The sequence below is a fragment of the Xyrauchen texanus genome, chromosome 41, assembly GCF_025860055.1.
Source record: "Xyrauchen texanus isolate HMW12.3.18 chromosome 41, RBS_HiC_50CHRs, whole genome shotgun sequence".
NCBI classification, from domain to species: domain Eukaryota; kingdom Metazoa; phylum Chordata; class Actinopteri; order Cypriniformes; family Catostomidae; genus Xyrauchen; species Xyrauchen texanus.
This window is the reverse complement of record NC_068316.1, coordinates 8,920,551-8,940,498: the sequence shown is the minus strand read 5'-3', so window position 1 is coordinate 8,940,498 and position 19,948 is coordinate 8,920,551. Positions and strand designations below refer to the sequence as shown.

Below are 19,948 nucleotides of genomic sequence, written 5' to 3'. Positions count from 1 at the left end.
TATTAGGGATGCTGGTAGAATACCAGAACATGGTCCTACATTTAGATTAATTTGTTTCGATGTGTGTGTTTTTTAATGTGTGTTGTCTAAAAGAAGATCTCTGCTGGCATCAAATGTTTGAAATGGTAGTCAAGATTTATTTCTGTTTTTAATTGCTTAATGTCTTTTTTATTATTCAAGAAGACATTGTTATAATTGTAAAATTATTTCAGTGTTGCTAATTTATATTTCAGAAGTCTGATTGTTTGTGATAAAATCTCTTTTCTCATCTCTCTTCCAGGTTTGCCAAATAGCGTTGGTCCAGTTAGTAAGTAAATAAACTCATAGCTCTAAATCAACAGGAAGTACGAGATGCACAGCTTTACTTCTCACTTCCCCTCACATCCACTTCTGGTTTAACTTCCATTTCTTATTGACACCACCTGATATAAATTGCAACCACACATGATTATCTTGAAAGTTAATTACAACAGTGTCAGTTAAGCTGCTTCTGGAAAACGACAATATTGCTTTGGGCAATATTAAGGGTTGTGGGAGGACTAATTCAAATGCTGAACCTGACATCAAAGGCGGATGCTTCACTTGCACACAGAATATATATTTTTTCTTAATATGTATTATATACTGATCAGCCACAACATTAAAACGACTGACAGGTGAAGTGAATAACATTTATTAGCTTGTTGCAATGTACTTGTCAAGTGATGGATATATTAGGTAGCAAGTGAACAGTCAGTTCTTGAATTTCATGTGTTGAAAGCAGGAAAAATGGGCAAGCGCAAGGATCTAAGTGACTTTGACAAGGGCCAAATTGTGATGGCTAGATGACTTGGTCAGAGCATCTCCAAAACGTAGCCGCAGACCGGTCAGAGTGCCCATGTTGACCCCTGTCCACCACCGAAAGCATCTACAATGGGCATGTCAGAACTGGGCCATTGAGCAATGGAAGAAGGTGGTCTGGTCTGATGAATCACGTTTTCTTTTAGATCATGTGGACGACCATGTGCATGTGCATCATTTACCTGGGGAAGATATGGGAAACCTTGGGTCCTGGCATGCATGTGGATGTTACTTTGACACATATCACCTACCTAAAGATTGTTGCAGACCACGTACCCCTTCTTGGCAATGGTGTTCCCTAATAGCAGTTGCCTCATTGAGCAGGATAATGAGCCCTGCCACACTGCAAAAAATGTTCAGGAATGGTTTGAGGAACATGACAAAGAGTTCTTGGTGTTGACTTGGCCTCCAAAGTCCCCAGACCTCAATCCGATTGAGCATCTATGGGATGTGCTGGACCAACAAGTCCGATACATGGAGGCCCACCTCAGAACTTACAGAACTTAAAGTATCTGCTGCTATTTTCTTGCTAGATACCACAGGACACCTTCAGAGGTCTTGTGGAACCAATGCCTTGATGGGTCAGGGCTGTTCTGGAGGCACGAGGGGGACCTACATGATATTAGGCAGGTGGTTTTAATGTTGTGGCTGATCAGTGTATATAAATGGTCCATTGGCATATTGAAGTTCAGGACCTCTCCAGAAGAGGAAAATATAGTTTTATTATTAGAAATGCAGGTCTATCTATTATTATCTGGTCATGCCAGAGGCCCTGTGAGCCAGCAGACAGATGGAGTTACTGGAGCTGGGAGTGTGAATAGAAAAACTGGAGCCACAGAGATATTGAACAAGACAGCATGCACGTAGAACCCTGAATATTTTTCCACATGCATCACTTTTCCTGGGCCAGGACAAATATACACCTTTCCTGTTTGGATAGTTCATAGGAACTGTGTAACATATATCATAGGCCTATGCAATAACACTCCACAAATCAAATACTCAATAATCAACATTTAAATTGATGGTTGATTTAGTCAGATTGACATCTGTTAAACTCTTTTGAAAAGTAATTAGTAGTCCCACAGGTATTAAATATTACTAAAAGTCACACATTTAATCAGAAATGAACGTCAGACCAAGTGGACACCTCCCACTCCTCTCCTAAAGTGTGTTTTGTGTTTGGCTGTATAGCATGCCCTGTGCCGCACCATTTCTGCATGTGCTCACTCCATTGTCTCTTATGCAGGTGTCAAACCACCCTCCAACATGCTACTGTACCATGAACATTCATTCATTCACTCATGGTAAATGTATTCCTCCTCCATACAGAAAGACACAAAGAGTAGACACTCACAATGTCGCCAGGGTCCCGAATAGCTTTTCTGAGATGTTTCTTTAACACCAAAACAGAGATGAATCTATAAAAACTGTCCTCTGACCATGACTATAACAATTACAAATATTGTACTCTCCCCTTTCACAATAACTAGAGAGAGAGAGAGAGAGAGAGAGCAAGAGAGAGAGGGACTGTAAAAGTGTCCTTGAGGATGGAGATGTCATACCATGCCTGAAAAAGAAAACACTGCAGAGTTGCTTGAGGGTAATTGAATTCTTTATTGACTTTTCCCAATTCTATTTCAAGTTTATTAAGCCTGCCAGAATTGCCCTAATGCAGGCATTAGAGCAAAATTAATATTTTAAGATGGGATTTTGTCTGTACAGGATTGCATTTCATTACTGGGATGGCATTGATTAAAATCTGTCACTTCTCATTTATCTAATTTTTATCGGAATGTTCACTAACTCACACATTAATGAAGAGCAGATGCGGTGAGCATCATGCCTAATCACTTGTTTATATGGAACACATTTTATATCAATAATAAAGCTCTCATTGTGGTCCTGTGAGTAGCACGATGCTGGCTTTTGCTTATGTTTGTGTCATGTAATATAACAAGAGAGGACAGCTGAATTTGCCCATCATTCTAAGGGTAGATCTTTTTCAGGCAGATCACTGGTTGCTTATTGTTGAATGCCCACTTTCTGTGTCTCACTAGATAAAAAAATTAAAATAAGAAAATGTCCATGAAAAGGGTTGTGAAAAATGAAACAGTGTTTCTCTGATTATTAGATTAGTTTGATGAACAGATGGATCCAGATTGTGCACTTTATGCATGCTTTGGCACTTTTACAGTATTTGTATTTGTTTTGAAGAATTTATTAATTTACAAACTAAATCTAAAGTACAATCACTATTTAAAATAATAGTGAAAATATGATATTTTGTTGGTTTTTAACAAGATTTATTGACAAAATCAACAACTTAATATTCTTCAACTGATTAAGTAAAAGGAAGTAACTAATCTATAGAAAGAGAAACACATTACCCTTAATAATTTTGACACATCCACAGCTCACATCATCTGATTAATCTTACAAAAATAATTGTTTTAAACATATTTCTTTGTCATCTTTAATTTCTGTCACAAAATATTATCGGAGCTTGAACTGAAAACTCATAGTAATGTTTATGGAATTCTGGAAATCACATGGAAAAAGAGTTATTTCTCCCAATGTGATTGGACATTAAGGCCATTTCATAATGGGTTCTTAAGATGGGTTTCCTTTTTGTCAGTATCTTGCGTGTGCATGCAGTCCCCCAACCACCTCGTAAAAAAGGAAATTTTTATCAAATGTATAAACGTGTCCTCGCTGGAATTCCTGCACCCTGTCCTCGTTTCATATTCCCACACACTTGAGGTCAACCATGAAGCAGCACACAAGGGGCACAATCATAGATGTTTTGGACAGAAGGAGCATTTGGTTTTGTCCACTCGCTATAGTGCTGCCTCTGAGATTGACATGAGACTGCTCTATTCCCAGCCATAATATTTCCACCAAAGGAAATAATTAATTGTATGTAATTTTGAGGGTAGTCTCATCAATTCATCACTTACATTCTCAGTTTCTGACATGATTATTTGCTATTCCCACAGCCAGAAACATACTTTAATTAGTGACTTAAAATCAATATTGCAACCAATATTACATGTGTGCACAGACTGCACTGCACAGTCCAGTGTTACGTTACTTCCAATAGACTGACATGATTTCCTTTCATCTCTGTCAGCCGTCATTTCCATTTTATATAGAGTAAGCCACAAAACACGACTCAATTACATACAATCTCTGGAGAAGATCTGTGATTGGTTGCTTGTTCTCGTTGAGTCTATCAGCTCAACTTTATGAATGACCTATCTGGAGATGTGTGTAGCTGTTTATGTGTCTATGAGTCCAATCTGGACCTGTCCTAGTGCATCTGATATCCGACTGCCAGTGCATTCAATTAACTCCTGATTTCTCCTGCTTGCATACAGTTCGGCAGAACATTTCATCCCTAGGTGTCGCTAACCGAAATCAAGGTAGGGTACATTTTCAACTTGGATACAATTTCCTTTGATCTGACTCACAAAATATTTTCAGGCTGCTATTAGGGTGAAGCAAAATTTGGATGGCATCCATAGTAATTTTTTAAACATTGCTGTGTTATCAGAGTCTGATACATTCCAGATAGAAAAACTTCTTCCTGCTTTTTTCTCATTAACTTACAAGGTTCCGACAATGTTCTGAAAGCAGTGAGATCCTTGAGTAATCGTCCTTCCTAAAATCAATACTGAAGAAACAATCTGTCTTGCAAGCTGAACAGCCATAAAGACACATACAAATGCAAATTACTTACATAAGTATACCCTCTATTTTTATTAGGCTTGGCACTCTCTCTGGCCCTCTTAAACTTCAGCTAGATGTCTTCACAAGTCCAAAAATGTGTGCCCAAACGGACCCGTAAATTTACATTTATGCATTTGGCAGATGCTTTTATCCAAAACGACTTACAGTGCACTTATTACTGGGACAATCCCCCCTGGAGCAAACTGGAGTTAAGTGCCTTGCTCAAGAACACAATGGTGGTGGCTGTGGGGATCGAACATGCCAACCTTCTGATTACCAGTTCTGTGCTTTAGCCTACTACGCCACCACCAGAAATGCCGGACTCGAACAGGACCCATCTATTATTTGAAAGCTGAGACCCGGCCGGGAGACACAGACCCAGTCGAAATCGATTTCACAACTGATTGCTATTAACAAGTTAATTTCAAGTTGTGAAAACAAAACTTTGTGTCTTACCTAATGTAACGTTAGTAGCCTTCTCCCCTGTGCCTGGCCGTGATGCATATAATCCATCCTCCTTGCCAAGAAAGTTGGTAAAATACATCCAGGTTTTCTGTGATTCATCTCTTGCTGATTGAAACAGCATAGATAATCCACTCATTATTTCAGCTTCAAAAGTCCACTTGCTGTCACAGTAACAGATAACAAACGGGTTACAGTATTTTTTTGTATCTCGCATTAAGATAACTTCGACTGTTTGCCCTTTTGAACTATAATAATGATTGCTCGTTTATTGCCACGGCTGCTAACGTTAGCATTGCTAATCTGCTATCATGTGCCTTAACTCCGCTCTGCCTCTGACGTCTCTCAGGTCATTGTGGCTCTGCTCTGTTTTTCACCTTATTACTCGCCCACACTTTCTAATCCTAATTTTACAATGTTGCAAGTCACAACACAGACACACAGCACCACCATCATCAGCATTGTCTGGTCATGGCCGGGTCTTTTTGGATTGACTTAGGTATTACACATAATGTTAAACTATACCCGGGACCCGCGGCAATAGAATGGGACCCGAACCGGGTGACCGTATAAAATGTGGATCCAAAACCGTATAGGTCACGGGTCAGGTCTCAGGTCCTTGGGTTAGGGTGGACCCGTGAAGACCTCTAGCCTCAGCCCTGCTGGGGAGAACTTGGAAGTTTTCAGGTAGACTGATTCAAGGCAATATAAAGTTAACCCATTACACAGATGAGAAAAGGCATGAATAAAGAGGGGTGCAAGTATACAGGGTTGGTTGACAGAGTTCATGGGTGTTAGGGTGGGTATTGAGGGTTGGAGGTTGGTGAAGGACATTGTGCTCATTGCCCTTCGAATTGTTTTGTGAATGCATGATGAGCTGATAACTTTGTGATTGTCCTGAGCCGAGTCGTTCTGCTGTTGTATTTGACTGGCAGCTGGAATTAGGGATATATATGCTTGACAAGCTCTCACACATGAAGCCTGGGAAGCTTAACTGAACTAATGCCAGCTGAGCAGTTTCTGCCAGCAATGCAATATTTTCATTTAAAAAAAACACAGCTTTTTGAAAAAATAATGAACTGACACAGAAACAGGATTAAAACAGAATTCTTGTCAGTCGCCAAAGACTATTTGTTTTATAATTAATTAGTAACACACTTTGTAAAAACTCTGTGAATTCAAATGCAGAATCCAGAAATAATAATAGCCACAATATGTAGAAGGGCTGGCACTCCTAAGAACACATAATATAAAATCGTTATTCTTTCTCGATCTCACAATAATGAGGAAAAAATGCCATAAACGGACGTAAAAGTTGTGAAAGCTGCACATACCTATTGGCTACACGATGAGGGAAACCATCTAAAAACCTTAAAAGGCTGCGCTTTAAAATATAGTCTGCATTCAGCGCTTCAGTCAGGGCTTAAGTCAGTAAAAGTAAAAAAAATTATTTTAAACATCATGTTATCACATTTAGTTCATTTTTGTATCTTTTTATCATATATTTATTTTCCTCTCATTAAAATGTCATCCTGTGTTCAAGAAATCCAATCCATGTTCTATGGAAATTATATATTTTTAGAACAGAAAAAAAGCTTTTCTACTTTGTAAAATTGTAAAGCATAATTCCTTAGTATAGCAGTGATCTGATGACAAATGGTAAGTGGCAAAATATCAGTATACCTATCATTTTTTGTTAATATCGTTATCAGTCAAAAATGTTCATATCACCATCATTTAGAATTTATTTTTGAATAAATAGTCATGTTTTTATTTGATTTATTTAGTTTGTTTTTTGTGTTTTATTTTGTCCAGTTGCTCCTCAAGTTGCTTTGTCAACCGTTCCTTCTGTACAAGTTGCAAACAGTAAGAGAGGTAGGAGGACTATGATTCATATACTCTTAATACTGTGTCAGTGTATGTCATTCAAATTACAACCCCTCAACACTACTCTTCCCTAAATGAATCCAGAATAAGCACTGTATTTCCAGTACTTTCAGAACACCTATCCTTGTCCCGTCCCATTCCAAGAGTCCAATCCTCCCTCTCCATTTGCATTGTGCCTTTTGGTCTTCATTGTTTTATGATTACCTCCTTCCTGAATTGGTATGTAAACTCTGTCCCATTTACTGATGTGCCAAATGCTTTAGGGACACTTGTCTTTAAAATCGTGGAGACTCAACTTGATGATTCAGAGGGGGAAGCATCATGTTCCCTATGTTGGATTAATGCATTGTATACAGTCAATCTTGGTGATCCAGGTTTGGATGAGAACATTGAATCTGATATAATTCCACAGTGGCTTATATACAAGAAGCCCTGTCTCTTTTATTGTTGAAGCAAGCCCTCTAAAACATTTTCCAGACAGAAAGATTGACATATCCAGTTAGCTTTAGAGATCGCTTTACAGGAGATATGTCTGTCTCACTCCTCCACTCAGAGAGCAGGGGAAAAGGCTGCCGAGAAGGCCTGACCTCAATCCAGATCTTGTCCCGAAAGCCTGAGCATCAACTCTGAAGGGAAAGACATGGAGGCTTTATGAGCACTGCATCCTGCCCATGACATGTGGAGGACATTGCTGGAGAAGATTTGCCAGACCTGTTTGGTTGGGGGCACTGGGAAGTTGCTTGACCGAGACTCTGGGAGTCTGGGTAAGCACATCAGTGTGTTATGCCAAGAGCAGTGTCTGAGCATTGAGATTAAACTTCACTTTGAAACTAGGACAGACTCTTGTTGGTCCTGGATAAAAGTTGTTTGGATTATTTGAAGACTATTGGGAAATAGATACGAAGTTATTTCTGTTTGGTTGTGCTATTTTTCATTTTGGAGCTAACAGAATCAATACTGGAAAAAAAATGCTTTGTCTTTCATTTTATTGCAGTTATTCTATGGAGAGAATGCAGTTTGTGTACCCATTTTCGAACTGAGGTTTTGTTATTTTGGGGGATATAGAAAATATAAGCCATTGTTTTATTCTCTTGTTTCAAAGTTCCAGCTCCTTCAATGCACCTTTCCATCATTTATTTGAGACAACTCACCATGAGCAATGCAATATAAATACATGTGGATGTAAATTTCAAACCTCATATGCACTCGCACTCTGCCGAGGTTGAAAATTACATCTGCCCGTGTTTTATTTGTACCCCGTCGTTTCCATGTAACATTTCTGTTCTTTTTTTTCTCTCCATCACTGTGGTGTGCTCGAGGCTAACTCTCTAATATCAACACCGCTTCTCCATTCATCTTAAGGTGGTCTTACATCTAACACTGCTGGCTGCATCCATGGCAGTGCCTGCCACGCTTCTGCTGTTTCAGACAATCCAAACCTTGCATGCCATGGTGCCCCACTTCTGCAGTGCCGCCGAAACTCGCACACACTTACCCTAAACACAGCCCATCTCTCTCCCCTTTTTGCAAGACTGTGAATGCTTCAGTCACTCAAATCGCTGCAGTTACATCGAGGTGCTAAACACCGTCATTTGCGTGAGCTGTAAGCACAACACTAGAGGGCAGCACTGCCAGCTGTGCAAGCTTGGATACTACCGCAATGCCTCAGCAGATCTGGATGATGAGAATGTTTGCATAGGTCAGTCCTCCAGCACTCTCATCAACAAACATGGCTTATCACACATCACACACTCCCCAAATCAGCCATCTGGCCTTCCCTTCTATTGCTCCATCAACCTCCATCCCTTCACTCCCTTCTGTGTGTTTGTCTATTCCTCTGTCGTCACTCAAGTCTTATCACACATAATTTTGTGCATTAGCAATATCCCAATTTACATCTCTCCTATTTTGGGGCAAATAAACAACCACTAAAATTGCATTTCAGAAATATAGCATGTGATCCACGGCAGATGATGACAGAAGACACTGTAGATGCACCATCTTAATTAGTTTTTCTTTATGTTTGATTTTACAAAGCTACAGCTTTACACCGCTACAGGCAATAGCAAAGACATAAGTTACTAGACATTAAAGACTTTAGTTTCTAGAAAGAAAGAAAGAAAGAAAGAAAGAATAAAAATACAGAGCAAAAATAAAAAAGACAGACAAGAATTCAGACAGGTTTCACAGTGAGGCTGTGATGTCTGCCATTACACTTCTATAGTGAGGTGTCTATGAGTACTATCCCCTATGGAAAAAGGTGCCGCATGCTTTAGACTCTGGGAAAGAGAAAGCAAGTGACAAGGAACAGAGCAAGAGAGACGTCTTGAAGCAGGTCATGGCTTTGTGACTTCCACACACATCTTTAGGTGTTACAGGTCACAGACTCTGACCTCTTCCTCAACCCTGCAATATCTGTAGTCACAGAAGTGCCACCGAACTGTCAAAATATGTGGAAAGTACATTGTGGGTGAGGTTTATGTTGGTGTTTTAGCAAAACATTAATAATTAATAAGCATTAATGTATTTAGCTTTGAAATGAAACATTTTAAAAGCACCAGCTCTTAAGCAAAGCCTAAATGCTGAATTTGCATGTATAGAGAGTTCTTCTCAGCAGATGTGGCTGTCTGAAATAGTGCTTGCGTTTATTTTGAAGAGCAGAAGGAGCATTGCAAAATGAATGATTAGTGTTTCTCATTAAAACAATTTGGTATATGAACAGCATAATGAAATCAGAAATGCCATTCCACAAGAGTTTCATGCTACACGTCCAAGTTCTTCAGAGAAAGAACAAAGAATTAATTATATTTATTTATTGTAAATTAATATAATAAAAACTTAAATACATAGTACCTCTCAGTAGCTCAAAATCTGAAGAAATCTTTTGTCTTTTCTCTGTAGACATCCCAGAGATCCAGATTTGTAATGGCCCTTTGGAAGCACCATCAGAGTAACCAGACCCTGACTAAGGATCTGGTTTATCTGGCAAAAATCAAATTAGGTCAAACGCTGGTTTTGTCACTGACATCGCCTAACAATTAATGTCAACATGAAGTCAAAATTAACCACATTTTCTTATAATACAAATTGTGCAGAATTCATTCATGCATGTTATTCCAAAGGAAAATATAAGGATTTAGCAATAATAACAAATAATGCTAGATTTGAAAAAGAAGTGTTATAATTGGAATGCGTCACAGTGCTCTTGATGGTAAACTTGAGCTTAATTCAGCCTCCACGTCCTGGTCAAAAAGCCTTCTCAGAAGTAGATGTTGGTTGTTTTTCAGAATTCAATCAATTCATGATGCATAAAATCTTCTGCCCTGGTTTGGGTCAACAAAATGTTGAAAATTTTAATTTAGATTTTTGCAGATAAAAGCTATTTTTTTAACATCTTGACATTATTTTTATTCATGAAGGACAACTTGACTGTTGTTCTTTATTTTATTATTTTATTTTGTTTAACGAATGAAGCAAGGCTTGTAACACCAGTGACAAATTCTCTTAAAATGTGCATTTTCTAAAATAGTGTCAATAGCATCACAAAACATACACCACTGATCAGACTAAAATCAATAAATCCTACTATTAAATAATTATATATATATATACACAAATCTTTCACACAAACATTAAATAATGTAACACCAATGACATATTTAAATTAACTTTTGTAAACAATTAACTTTGTCAACATGGTGGGAAAATCTCTGCATGCACATTTGAACAGCCTCTTCTTCCTCTGAACTTTGACCTTTAAAGTTATTTTCCACAAGTATTTGTTATTTCAAAACACAACTTTTTTACATTAACAACACCAGTGACATAAAGTCAAGGGACAAACATTCTTTTTGAATTATTTAAGTTATTTATTACTTAATCTGTTTAGCTTTTTTGTATAGTTGTTAGGCCTTGCCCTAATACTTGACCTGAGAAAACAAAAATGAGTAAAAATAAATAACTGTAAATGTCACAACAGATGAAGTGGACAAGGGTTTTTTCATGCAGTTGACTAATTTAAATAAATAAAAAAAAGAAAATATATTTTATAATAAATATAATATATTATATATATATAAATGTGTAAAACAAACCATTTCATATTATTTTTAAAAGGTTGGGTTATACAACGATTCCTTTTAAATTGGGTTTCTTTCTTTTTCATCTTTTACATGTTTGTCATCATATTTTGATAATGACCCATTTATTTCTTTTTAAAAATCCTTTCATTTGTAAGTATTTAACATACGATAAATAAAATGTGTTGCAATCTCCATTTCATTTCTCTGTGAGATGAGATATTTCTCAATTGAGAATGATCAGTACTCAACTTTAATGCACTTTTGGATTGCAAATGGACTGGAAAATTTGGAACACTCCACCATGTTTTTGTCTTGATTTTGTAATTTGTGTGTTCCCTTCATGCCACAAATTTTTATATATACTGTATACACTCACCTATAGGATTATTAGGAACACCATACTAATACTGTGTTTGACCCCCTTTTGCCTTCAGAACTGCCTTAATTCTACGTGGCATTGATTCAACAAGGTGCTGAAAGCATTCTTTAGAAATGTTGGCCCATATTGATAGGATAGCATCTTGCAGTTGATGGAGATTTGTGGGATGCACATCCAGGGCACGAAGCTCCCGTTCCACCACATCCCAAAGATGCTCTATTGGGTTGAGATCTTGTGACTGTGGGGGCCGTTTTAGTACAGTGAACTCATTGTCATCTTCAAGAAACCAATTTGAAATGATTCGAGCTTTGTGACATGGTGCATTATCCTGCTGGAAGTAGCCATCAGAGGATGGGTACATGGTGGCCATAAAGGGATGGACATGGTCAGAAACAATGCTCAGGTAGGCCGTGGCATTTAAACGATGACCAATTGGCACTAAGGGGCCTAAAGTGTGCCAAGAAAACATCCCCCACACCATTACACCACCACCACCAGCCTGCACAGTGGTAACAAGGCATGATGGATCCATGTTCTCATTCTGTTTACGCAAAATTCTGACTCTACCATCTGAATGTCTCAACAGAAATCAAGACTCATCAGACCAGGCAACATTTTTCCAGTCTTCAACTGTCCAATTTTGGTGAGCTCTTGCAAATTGTAGCCTCTTTTTCCTATTTGTAGTGGAGATGAGTGGTACCCGGTGGGGTCTTCTGCTGTTGTAGCCCATCCGCCTCAAGGTTGTGCGTGTTGTGGCTTCACAAATGCTTTGCTGCATACCTCGGTTGTAACGAGTGGTTATTTCAGGCAAAGTTGCTCTTCTATCAGCTTGAATCAGTCGGCCATTCTCCTCTGACCTCTAGCATCAACAAGGCATTTTCGCCCACAGGACTGCCGCATACTGGATGTTTTTCCCTTTTCACACCATTCTTTGTAAACCCTAGAAATGGTTGCGCATGAAAATCCCAGTAACTGAGCAGATTGTGAAATACTCAGACCGGCCCGTCTGGCACCAACAACCATGCCACGCTCAAAATTGCTTAAATCACCTTTCTTTCCCATTCTGACATTCAGTTTGGAGTTCAGGAGATTGCCTTGACCAGGACCACACCCCTAAATGCATTGAAGCAACTGCCATGTGATTGGTTGATTAGATAATTGCATTAATGAGAAATTGAACAGGTGTTCCTAATATTCCTTTAGGTGAGTGTATATATAAAGATATATTTATTATTTTATAAGAACATGAGTATTCATTGCAACATTCAGTTAAAGGTTTGCATAACCCTGCATTTTTGCATTATAGGACTTCCAAGTTAAACATTCTCAAGCTTATGATTTCCATGCTTAAGTAAATGCCATTGTCTCCATGTCCACTCTTACTCACCTTCCCCAGCTAAGGCTTCCCATCCTTTGAAATGGTAGATGTGAGGTAAATATTCAGTTAAACCGTGGTTTTATATCTGTCTTCTGTAGTCTAGTAATTTGCATGAGGGTGGCAGCAAAGGCCCATTTTGAGCCGAAAACGCTGTTTGTGTAGAAAACAGAGGGATATTATTCATGAGCTGATCTGAGAGGTTGAAGACCGCAGACCCCGTCTCTCCACTGTGTGTATGTGTTTGTCTTGTTTCTACAGACTGTAATTGTAATCCCTTTGGCTCAGACTCTGATCGCTGTAATGGCACAGGATATTGTAAATGTAAGGAGGGAGCGACAGGGGCTAAGTGCCACGAATGTCTGCCAGGATATTTGTGGGACAATGGCTGCAAATGTAAGTAGAACGTCCACCCAATCTGCAGCTTTGGTCCCTTGCTTTCTCTCTTTCTCTCTCTCTCTCTCACCCTCCCTCTCTGTTTGCTGCTGCTTTTCGGCCTACCCAGAAATGAGCAGCTTGGTTTGCCTAAAGCCCTTGGAAAATAACTTGGGACTGACTTCCATCAGTGGCTTAGTCACACCTGTTATACTGCCTTGTTAGATGTTAAATTGCATCTCTAATTTTTGGAGGGTATTATCATCATAACATTTTATTATGAATGATATTAGTAATAATATTTGTATTATTAGTATATATATATATATATTTATTTTTTTTGGTGCTAAAACATGTAAACAAATCTTGGCAGGATTCCATGCATGTGCAATTGAGTGGATTCTAACCCAGGACCTGCGTGAATGTGCACAGATGAATGCAGACAGCTGAGCTAATATTTGGAGTTAGCAGAACGGTTGACACCTGTGCTACTGCTACGCTGTGTTTTCTGGCTGTTTGATGTTTTGGTCACACTGTGATGGCTGGTGCTTCGCTCTTGGCTCCAAGCATTGCGGTTGAAATGATGATCCACATATCAAGCATTGATTTGTATTCTCTGGTATGAGCTTCCATGGGCTTCCAGCATCAAAGGTCAACATTTGCCAGTGTCTCAGATGACACAAAGGGACGTTGAGTCAGAATGAATAGGAAGTTGCACGTAATAATGTGAGATTCTGTAAATATGTATATATTGAGTCCACTGCTACTTTGAATACAACAGCATGAGGCTGATTAATGCCATCTATGCTTGTGTGAGAAGAAACTGACACCCTCACATATGTTATTAGATAAAAGTAATCCACAAGGTTTGGTGCAAATGGTGACATGTGGCAAATAGTCAGAGATGCATTTAAAAGTTAAATTAAGAAAGATGTTAATGACTCACACCAATTTTTCATATAAACATCCATCTCCCACCAGCATTCAGAAGATGCAAGCATTACCATGTGTTTTAGTCAATGGTATGCAAGATGGCAAAGCACCATAACCATTTTAATTTGATGTTGTCATCAACTCAACAGTATTATGTTATATGTTCTAGACAAGGAATAGAAGCTCGCATTTGTCTCATGATTGAAGGAAGTCCCAAAAGCCAAGACATCTGTGAAAAAGCACGAAATCTTTGGCTCTTTTTCCAGATTTTAGTGTGTTCAAATCTTTCGTTAAATAAACCTTTCTTCCCACCTCACCAATGCAATCACTGCTGTTCTCGATAAATATCATCCCTCTTATCATAAGCAAACCCAATATGTTGCTCAATTTATTCTCTTATTAGGGTTTTTTCCATTTGGGCAAATTGTAAACATGCAGGATTGAAAGCGATCCATACACGTTTCTCCTGCTTGTGAGGCAAAAATAGTGCACACGCTTGAAACTTTCTTTGTTTTATGGAGCCTCCAATAGCATTGAAAGCACCTTTTGTTGCTCTCTTAAAATAGGTGCTCAAATTTATTAGATGAAAATGTATTCCTGAGTATAGACTCTAGAGAGTGTGGTGAAGGCTATAGAGGTTAAACTGTTTGTTGGAATTGAGCATTGTGTTTTCAACCAACTGCAGAGTAAGGAGAGTAAATTGTTTCCATGCCCCCTCTATTGGAAAGTAAAGGTGTTTGTTAGCACCCATAAAAGCCATAAATCACTGACAGGGCTTTTCACGCCTGAGCACATTTTTGTGGTCATCAGAGGGACATCAAACTGAGGAGACAGAAAGAGCTGAACACACAGGATGAACCAAAAATACCTAAACTCTTGAAAGATGCATTACCACCAAAATTGTGCTTCTTAAAATCTTTCTTCAGATGAGGCACAAGAACACACTTGACAAAGGCCACAGTTGTGGTAAAGGTAATCGCTATTCGGTCACTTTTCCTCAAAAGAGGAGTTGTTCTAAAACTCCTTCCAGAGACACAATTCACTCATTACTGTCCCTGGTACCTCTTTATCTCTTTATCTCTTTGATCAATCTCCTTTTCATGGAGAGTTTGTAACAGGCAACATTGATGTTTCAATTCCAAACAATCGATATGTCCTTAACTCGAGTTTAAAAAGAATCAATTAACTTCTAATTGGAAACATCTAACCTATAAATTAACATCTCTGCAACAGGGAGATTTAGGGGCACGAAAAACTTAAATCCAGAAGCATTAAATAAGTGAAGCCCTTTTCTAAACATTATAGAAATTTTTCATCTTTTGATTCATTAATTCTTTATTATTTCTTAAAGGGCAGGATAGACAGGGTAAAAATGTGCTTGCAGAAAGTCATTTAATTGTCTAATTAATAACGTCTTCAATTTTATGATTACATCTGAGCCCCTGGAGTAAAACATGCCAGTCTAATTGAATTCTTTGATTACTTTAACCTGCTTACCACCAGATAACATGTTAAAGATTTTTAATATGGGAAGCGAGAGAGCGGTAGAAAAAAGTAAATCACATGATTCCCCCTCAACCGACTAAATTGTGTTTGATACATTTAAAATCTATATATTTTATTATTAGTATTATTGATTTACAGTATACTGTATATAGGTGCTGATGACTAATGATTGATGTGATTGATGACTCCTACCCTAATATACTCTCAGGTGTATATCTTTATGCAAGAGCTAGATGGTAACTAGCCTAATGGCAATAACGAAAACATGTTTAAACCAAAACATTCTGATTGTAATCCATTCATAATATTTTTTAACACATTTTATACAGAAGATAAACTACATTCATTGCTGTTAAGACAGAAAAATCTGCGTTGAATGTTTTGAAGTAATTATATGGCATCACTGCTGCCATCAGGGCCATATGGCAGAATACAGTTTTAAAGCCAATACAAAATATGACCATACACATTTAATGCCATGGCTGGCATGCCAAAAAAAATCTGTCATTCCTTTAAGTTGTCCATAGTTGTCTTTAAAGATCACTTTTTGTGATGACTTATTACATTTCTCCACATCTAGCTGCAAACATTTAATTCCTTTGTGGGGCATTTTTCTCCGCACAAATATTTGGGGCCTTTCACATCGAATGCATTTTTGCGTCTGTGCGCACTGTTTTTCAATTGCTTTTCTATGTAAACATGCACTAGATGGACATCATTGACCGTTGTGCTGTGTCTCTCTGTTTTTCAGCATCTCATGCATGAGAAATGTAAGCGCAGCGTAGTTTTAGCGGGAAGACTAGCATCTGTACGTCATCGCACCATTAGCTGTGTAATTCCTAAGCTGTTGCTTTATAAGTCTGATCACAATCTATCACATTGCTGTTTCAGTGTGCTAACATGGCAACCTCCACCACCCCACCACCACCAGTTGAGTCCCGTCCTGCACGGGGGTAGGCTCCTCATCCTTGCCTCCTATCTCCGGCAGGATATGGCGGTTCCAAGTACAACTTCTTCGGACCGCCAGACGGGGCTTACGCCAAAGAGAGACATTACATTTCTGTTTTATATTCATAGAATAAATGTCATCTTAAATCTCACTCAAGTCTGCAAGTCTTCCTGATAGAAATGCATGTTTTAGTCACTGTGTCTAAAAAGAACTTAAATTGTTAAAAACATTTCTCAAGACACCTGCTTTCTCCTCTCTTCGTGGCACTGTGTCTACCTTTTTTAGCGCAAGTATGTGTTTGGTGTGAAAGGCCCCTTTCTTTTTCCTTGGACCAACAACTTTAAACATTCAGGAATAAAGCATTATGTGGTTGTTTTCTATTTTCAAAATTACATTTATTGTACAATATTAATATTATATTTTAAAGGTGATTTATTTGTTTATTTGGCTGCATTTCTTTTTTAAATCATACTGCACGTTAGACTTCTTGCAGCCTACTGACCCATCGGAAAAAGTCCTGATTCTCCTAATGGACAATCCGACTGGTAGTGTCTGTGCAAACATATAGAAATGAGTGTGTGCTGAAACTACATTCTACGTGTGATTACCTACAAATACTAATGTGATCATGTTCTATAATCATGAATGTTAATCACTGTTAGTCCAAATAGCTTGTTTGTCTTGAACGTACAATGAGTCTTGTTTTGTGGTACGAGTGTGGGTTTTCACCAGGGAACGATTGATCTGAATCGTAAAAAGACTCGGCAGTGATGAACATGGGGAATTATGGACACAAGCAGGGGCTCATTTTTCCCTGACTCAACCATAAAGCCTGTGTCCACACAGGATATGGAGAGAGCGGCTCGACACCATGTAGTTCTGCCAGCTACCTAATCAGCCTGTTATGACTGGGATAGTTACACCACCTCTCTCTGTTATTCAGCTCTTCCTGTCAGCTCAGTCCATCTAATAATAGCTTTGCTACGGTCATTAAACAGATGTTGTAATGTACAAAGCCTCTATGAACCGTTGCACAGCAGCTGATGGGGGTCAGAGTTTGTTACTTAACTAATTATTTTCTATTGAGCAGGTATACAATGTTTTTCCTGCTTAGACAAAGACTTGAGGGGCATGGATTGTTTATCAGTTTTTATTTGTCTCTCTTGGTCTGTTAGTTTGCATTGCACTTGTTTGCCTTCAGCTTACTCAATAGCTTGTATCCAAAGGGAGCAGGTATGGCCGAGATGTCCCTGTAGTTAAATGTTCTGATGCTCGATAGGCTGATACACCTGAGGGGCGCAGTGGCCAGTTACGCTGTCACTGGAGGTGAAACGCAAGTCATTGACAGGTTTTTGTAGAAATCATAATGTGTTAATGGTTTTGGGTTAATGGAAGTGCTGAGGTTGCTTGAGATGGAAATTGTCTTTTTTTTTCAACATAGTCTTAAGACTACTTGTATTAATTTGTATGAAATGGTGAAATCGTAAGATGTACAACAGCTCTTACGAAAATAAACAAAGATTTATTAACACAGAGACCAACCAATCAACAAACAGAATTTAATTTTGATTCAATACATTATGCAATTTTAGCTAGCCTCCTATCTAACTTTGTTTTTAAGAATGGAAACACCAGTGAGCAAATTTGGTTAAACATTCCATATTCATGCAAAACAAATGACTAATGTATGTCAATAACTTGTAACTCATTCCTAGCGGCAGTGTTTTGTTTTTTGTTTTTTCTATTAAAGGAATATTCCGGATTCAATGCAAGTTAAACTCAATCGACAGCATTTGTGGCATAATGTTGACTACCACAAAAAAATATATATATATTTTGACTTGTCCTTTTCTTAAAAAAAAGCAAACATCCAGGTTACAGTGAGGCACTTACAATGGAAATGAATGGGGCCAATTTCTGTAGGGTTTAAAGAGATGTATTGTTTGAGATGTGAAATTATTTAAATTGACATTTTACAGTTGTTTTAGAGTTTGTTAACGTTGCATTGTCTTAGCAAAGAAGTTGTAAATTTAGTTATAACTTTACACAGAAAAGGTTAGTAAGAAATTTGATCACACTAAAATCATGTTAATACTTAAACTGTTTTGTCTTGAGGCTATGCTTTTGGAAAAAAAATATTTTAATGTTTATGGATTGGCCCCATTCACTTCCACTGTAAGTGGAAAGGAGGGACAAATCTAAATTATTTTTAGTCAATATGCCAAAAATGCTGTCAATTGAGCTTAACTTGTATTGAACCTGGAATATTACTTTAAAATCATGTTTAAGTTTAGGTTTTGTATTAGGGGTTAAAAATATTTCATCTATGTGATTAAAACTCAATTTCCCCTTCTGTCACTCACTCGAAGTTGTGTGGATGTACTGACACAAGGGGTTGCTCTTGGTAGCCCCAAAACACCTTCAAATCTTTGAGAAAAGGCCAATGAAAATTGGCGAGTGGAATTTGCATGCCACTCCCTCAGACATACAGGCATACAAGGGAGCTGGAATGCAGGATTCGTTCAGATTTTTTCGTCGGAGCCGAGCGGTTCTGTATCAGCGAGCTGAATCCACCAATTCACCTCTAAAGAAGCAGCTGCTGTTGGGTATATGGCGCATTCTAGTGGCTTTCTCTCCATCTGCACGTTTAGTGCAGAGCAATGCCCCTGGGTGCTTCGAAAGCACTAAAAGTGTGTATTTCTCCTCTAAAGAGTATATTTCCTCTATTAGCGCAAACACATTGACGTGAACGTCTTTTTAAAGATGCCTCTCTGTCTCTGTGTAGTTCCTGGGTGCGGTCGTTACCTCTTCACCTCTGACGCCCCGATCACTGCATTACGTGTCAGGGCTGTAATCATGTTGTGGAAGCGTTCTTGGATGGTTCATGTTCTCACTGCGAGAACATGACATGACAACTTTGTGGTCACGGCTATCCTTCTTCTGGGGGAAAGCCACTTCAGCTGTCCCCTCCGCTGGTCCTTCTACCTAAAGGTATGAGGCCACCCCGATGGAAGCTGAAGGTGATTCGGGGGCTTCTATGGGTTTGGTTCCGCTGAGTAGTCCCCTATGGACCGCTCATTCCCCAGTACGCTCGTTTGCTCCCGTCTAGTTCTGGGATGAGACAGGCAGATTGCCTCAGTGCCAGCCTAATGTCTCTTTTGGAGCTCGCGTGTTGCATGAGATGTCGATCGCTGTATCGGAGAGTGCCTTGGAGATATCACACACCAAGGATTCCACCGGGCTGGCGCCTCCGGGTGTACCGGCCCAGTCTGAGGCTGATGCGGAGCTGACCGCCATGCTTGCCTGGGCCGCTGCGAGTGTTGGGCTGGACTGGATACCCTCCACCCTCGTGGCTTAATGATTGGTTATTGGGAGCGCTGTTTAGCCGTTTGGGTAAACTAGGAAAAGAGCAAGCTCTCCCCGGTTCA

General features: G+C 38.8%; 1 protein-coding gene across 3 annotated transcripts in view; it reads left to right on the top strand.

Annotated features, from left to right (window-relative positions):
- ntng1a (netrin g1a) overlaps window positions 1-19,948 on the top strand; it is a 174,967-nt gene that overhangs the window by 150,795 nt on the left and 4,224 nt on the right. For 2 of the 3 annotated variants that reach the window (XM_052114047.1, XM_052114046.1), the window contains exons 5-6: window positions 281-307; window positions 4,221-4,265. In XM_052114047.1, coding sequence (XP_051970007.1) covers window positions 281-307; window positions 4,221-4,265 — 72 coding nt within the window. Of the gene's footprint in view, window positions 1-280; window positions 308-4,220; window positions 4,266-8,452; window positions 8,621-13,018; window positions 13,154-19,948 lie in introns of all 3 variants that reach the window. The other variant, XM_052114048.1, reaches the window with a different exon arrangement.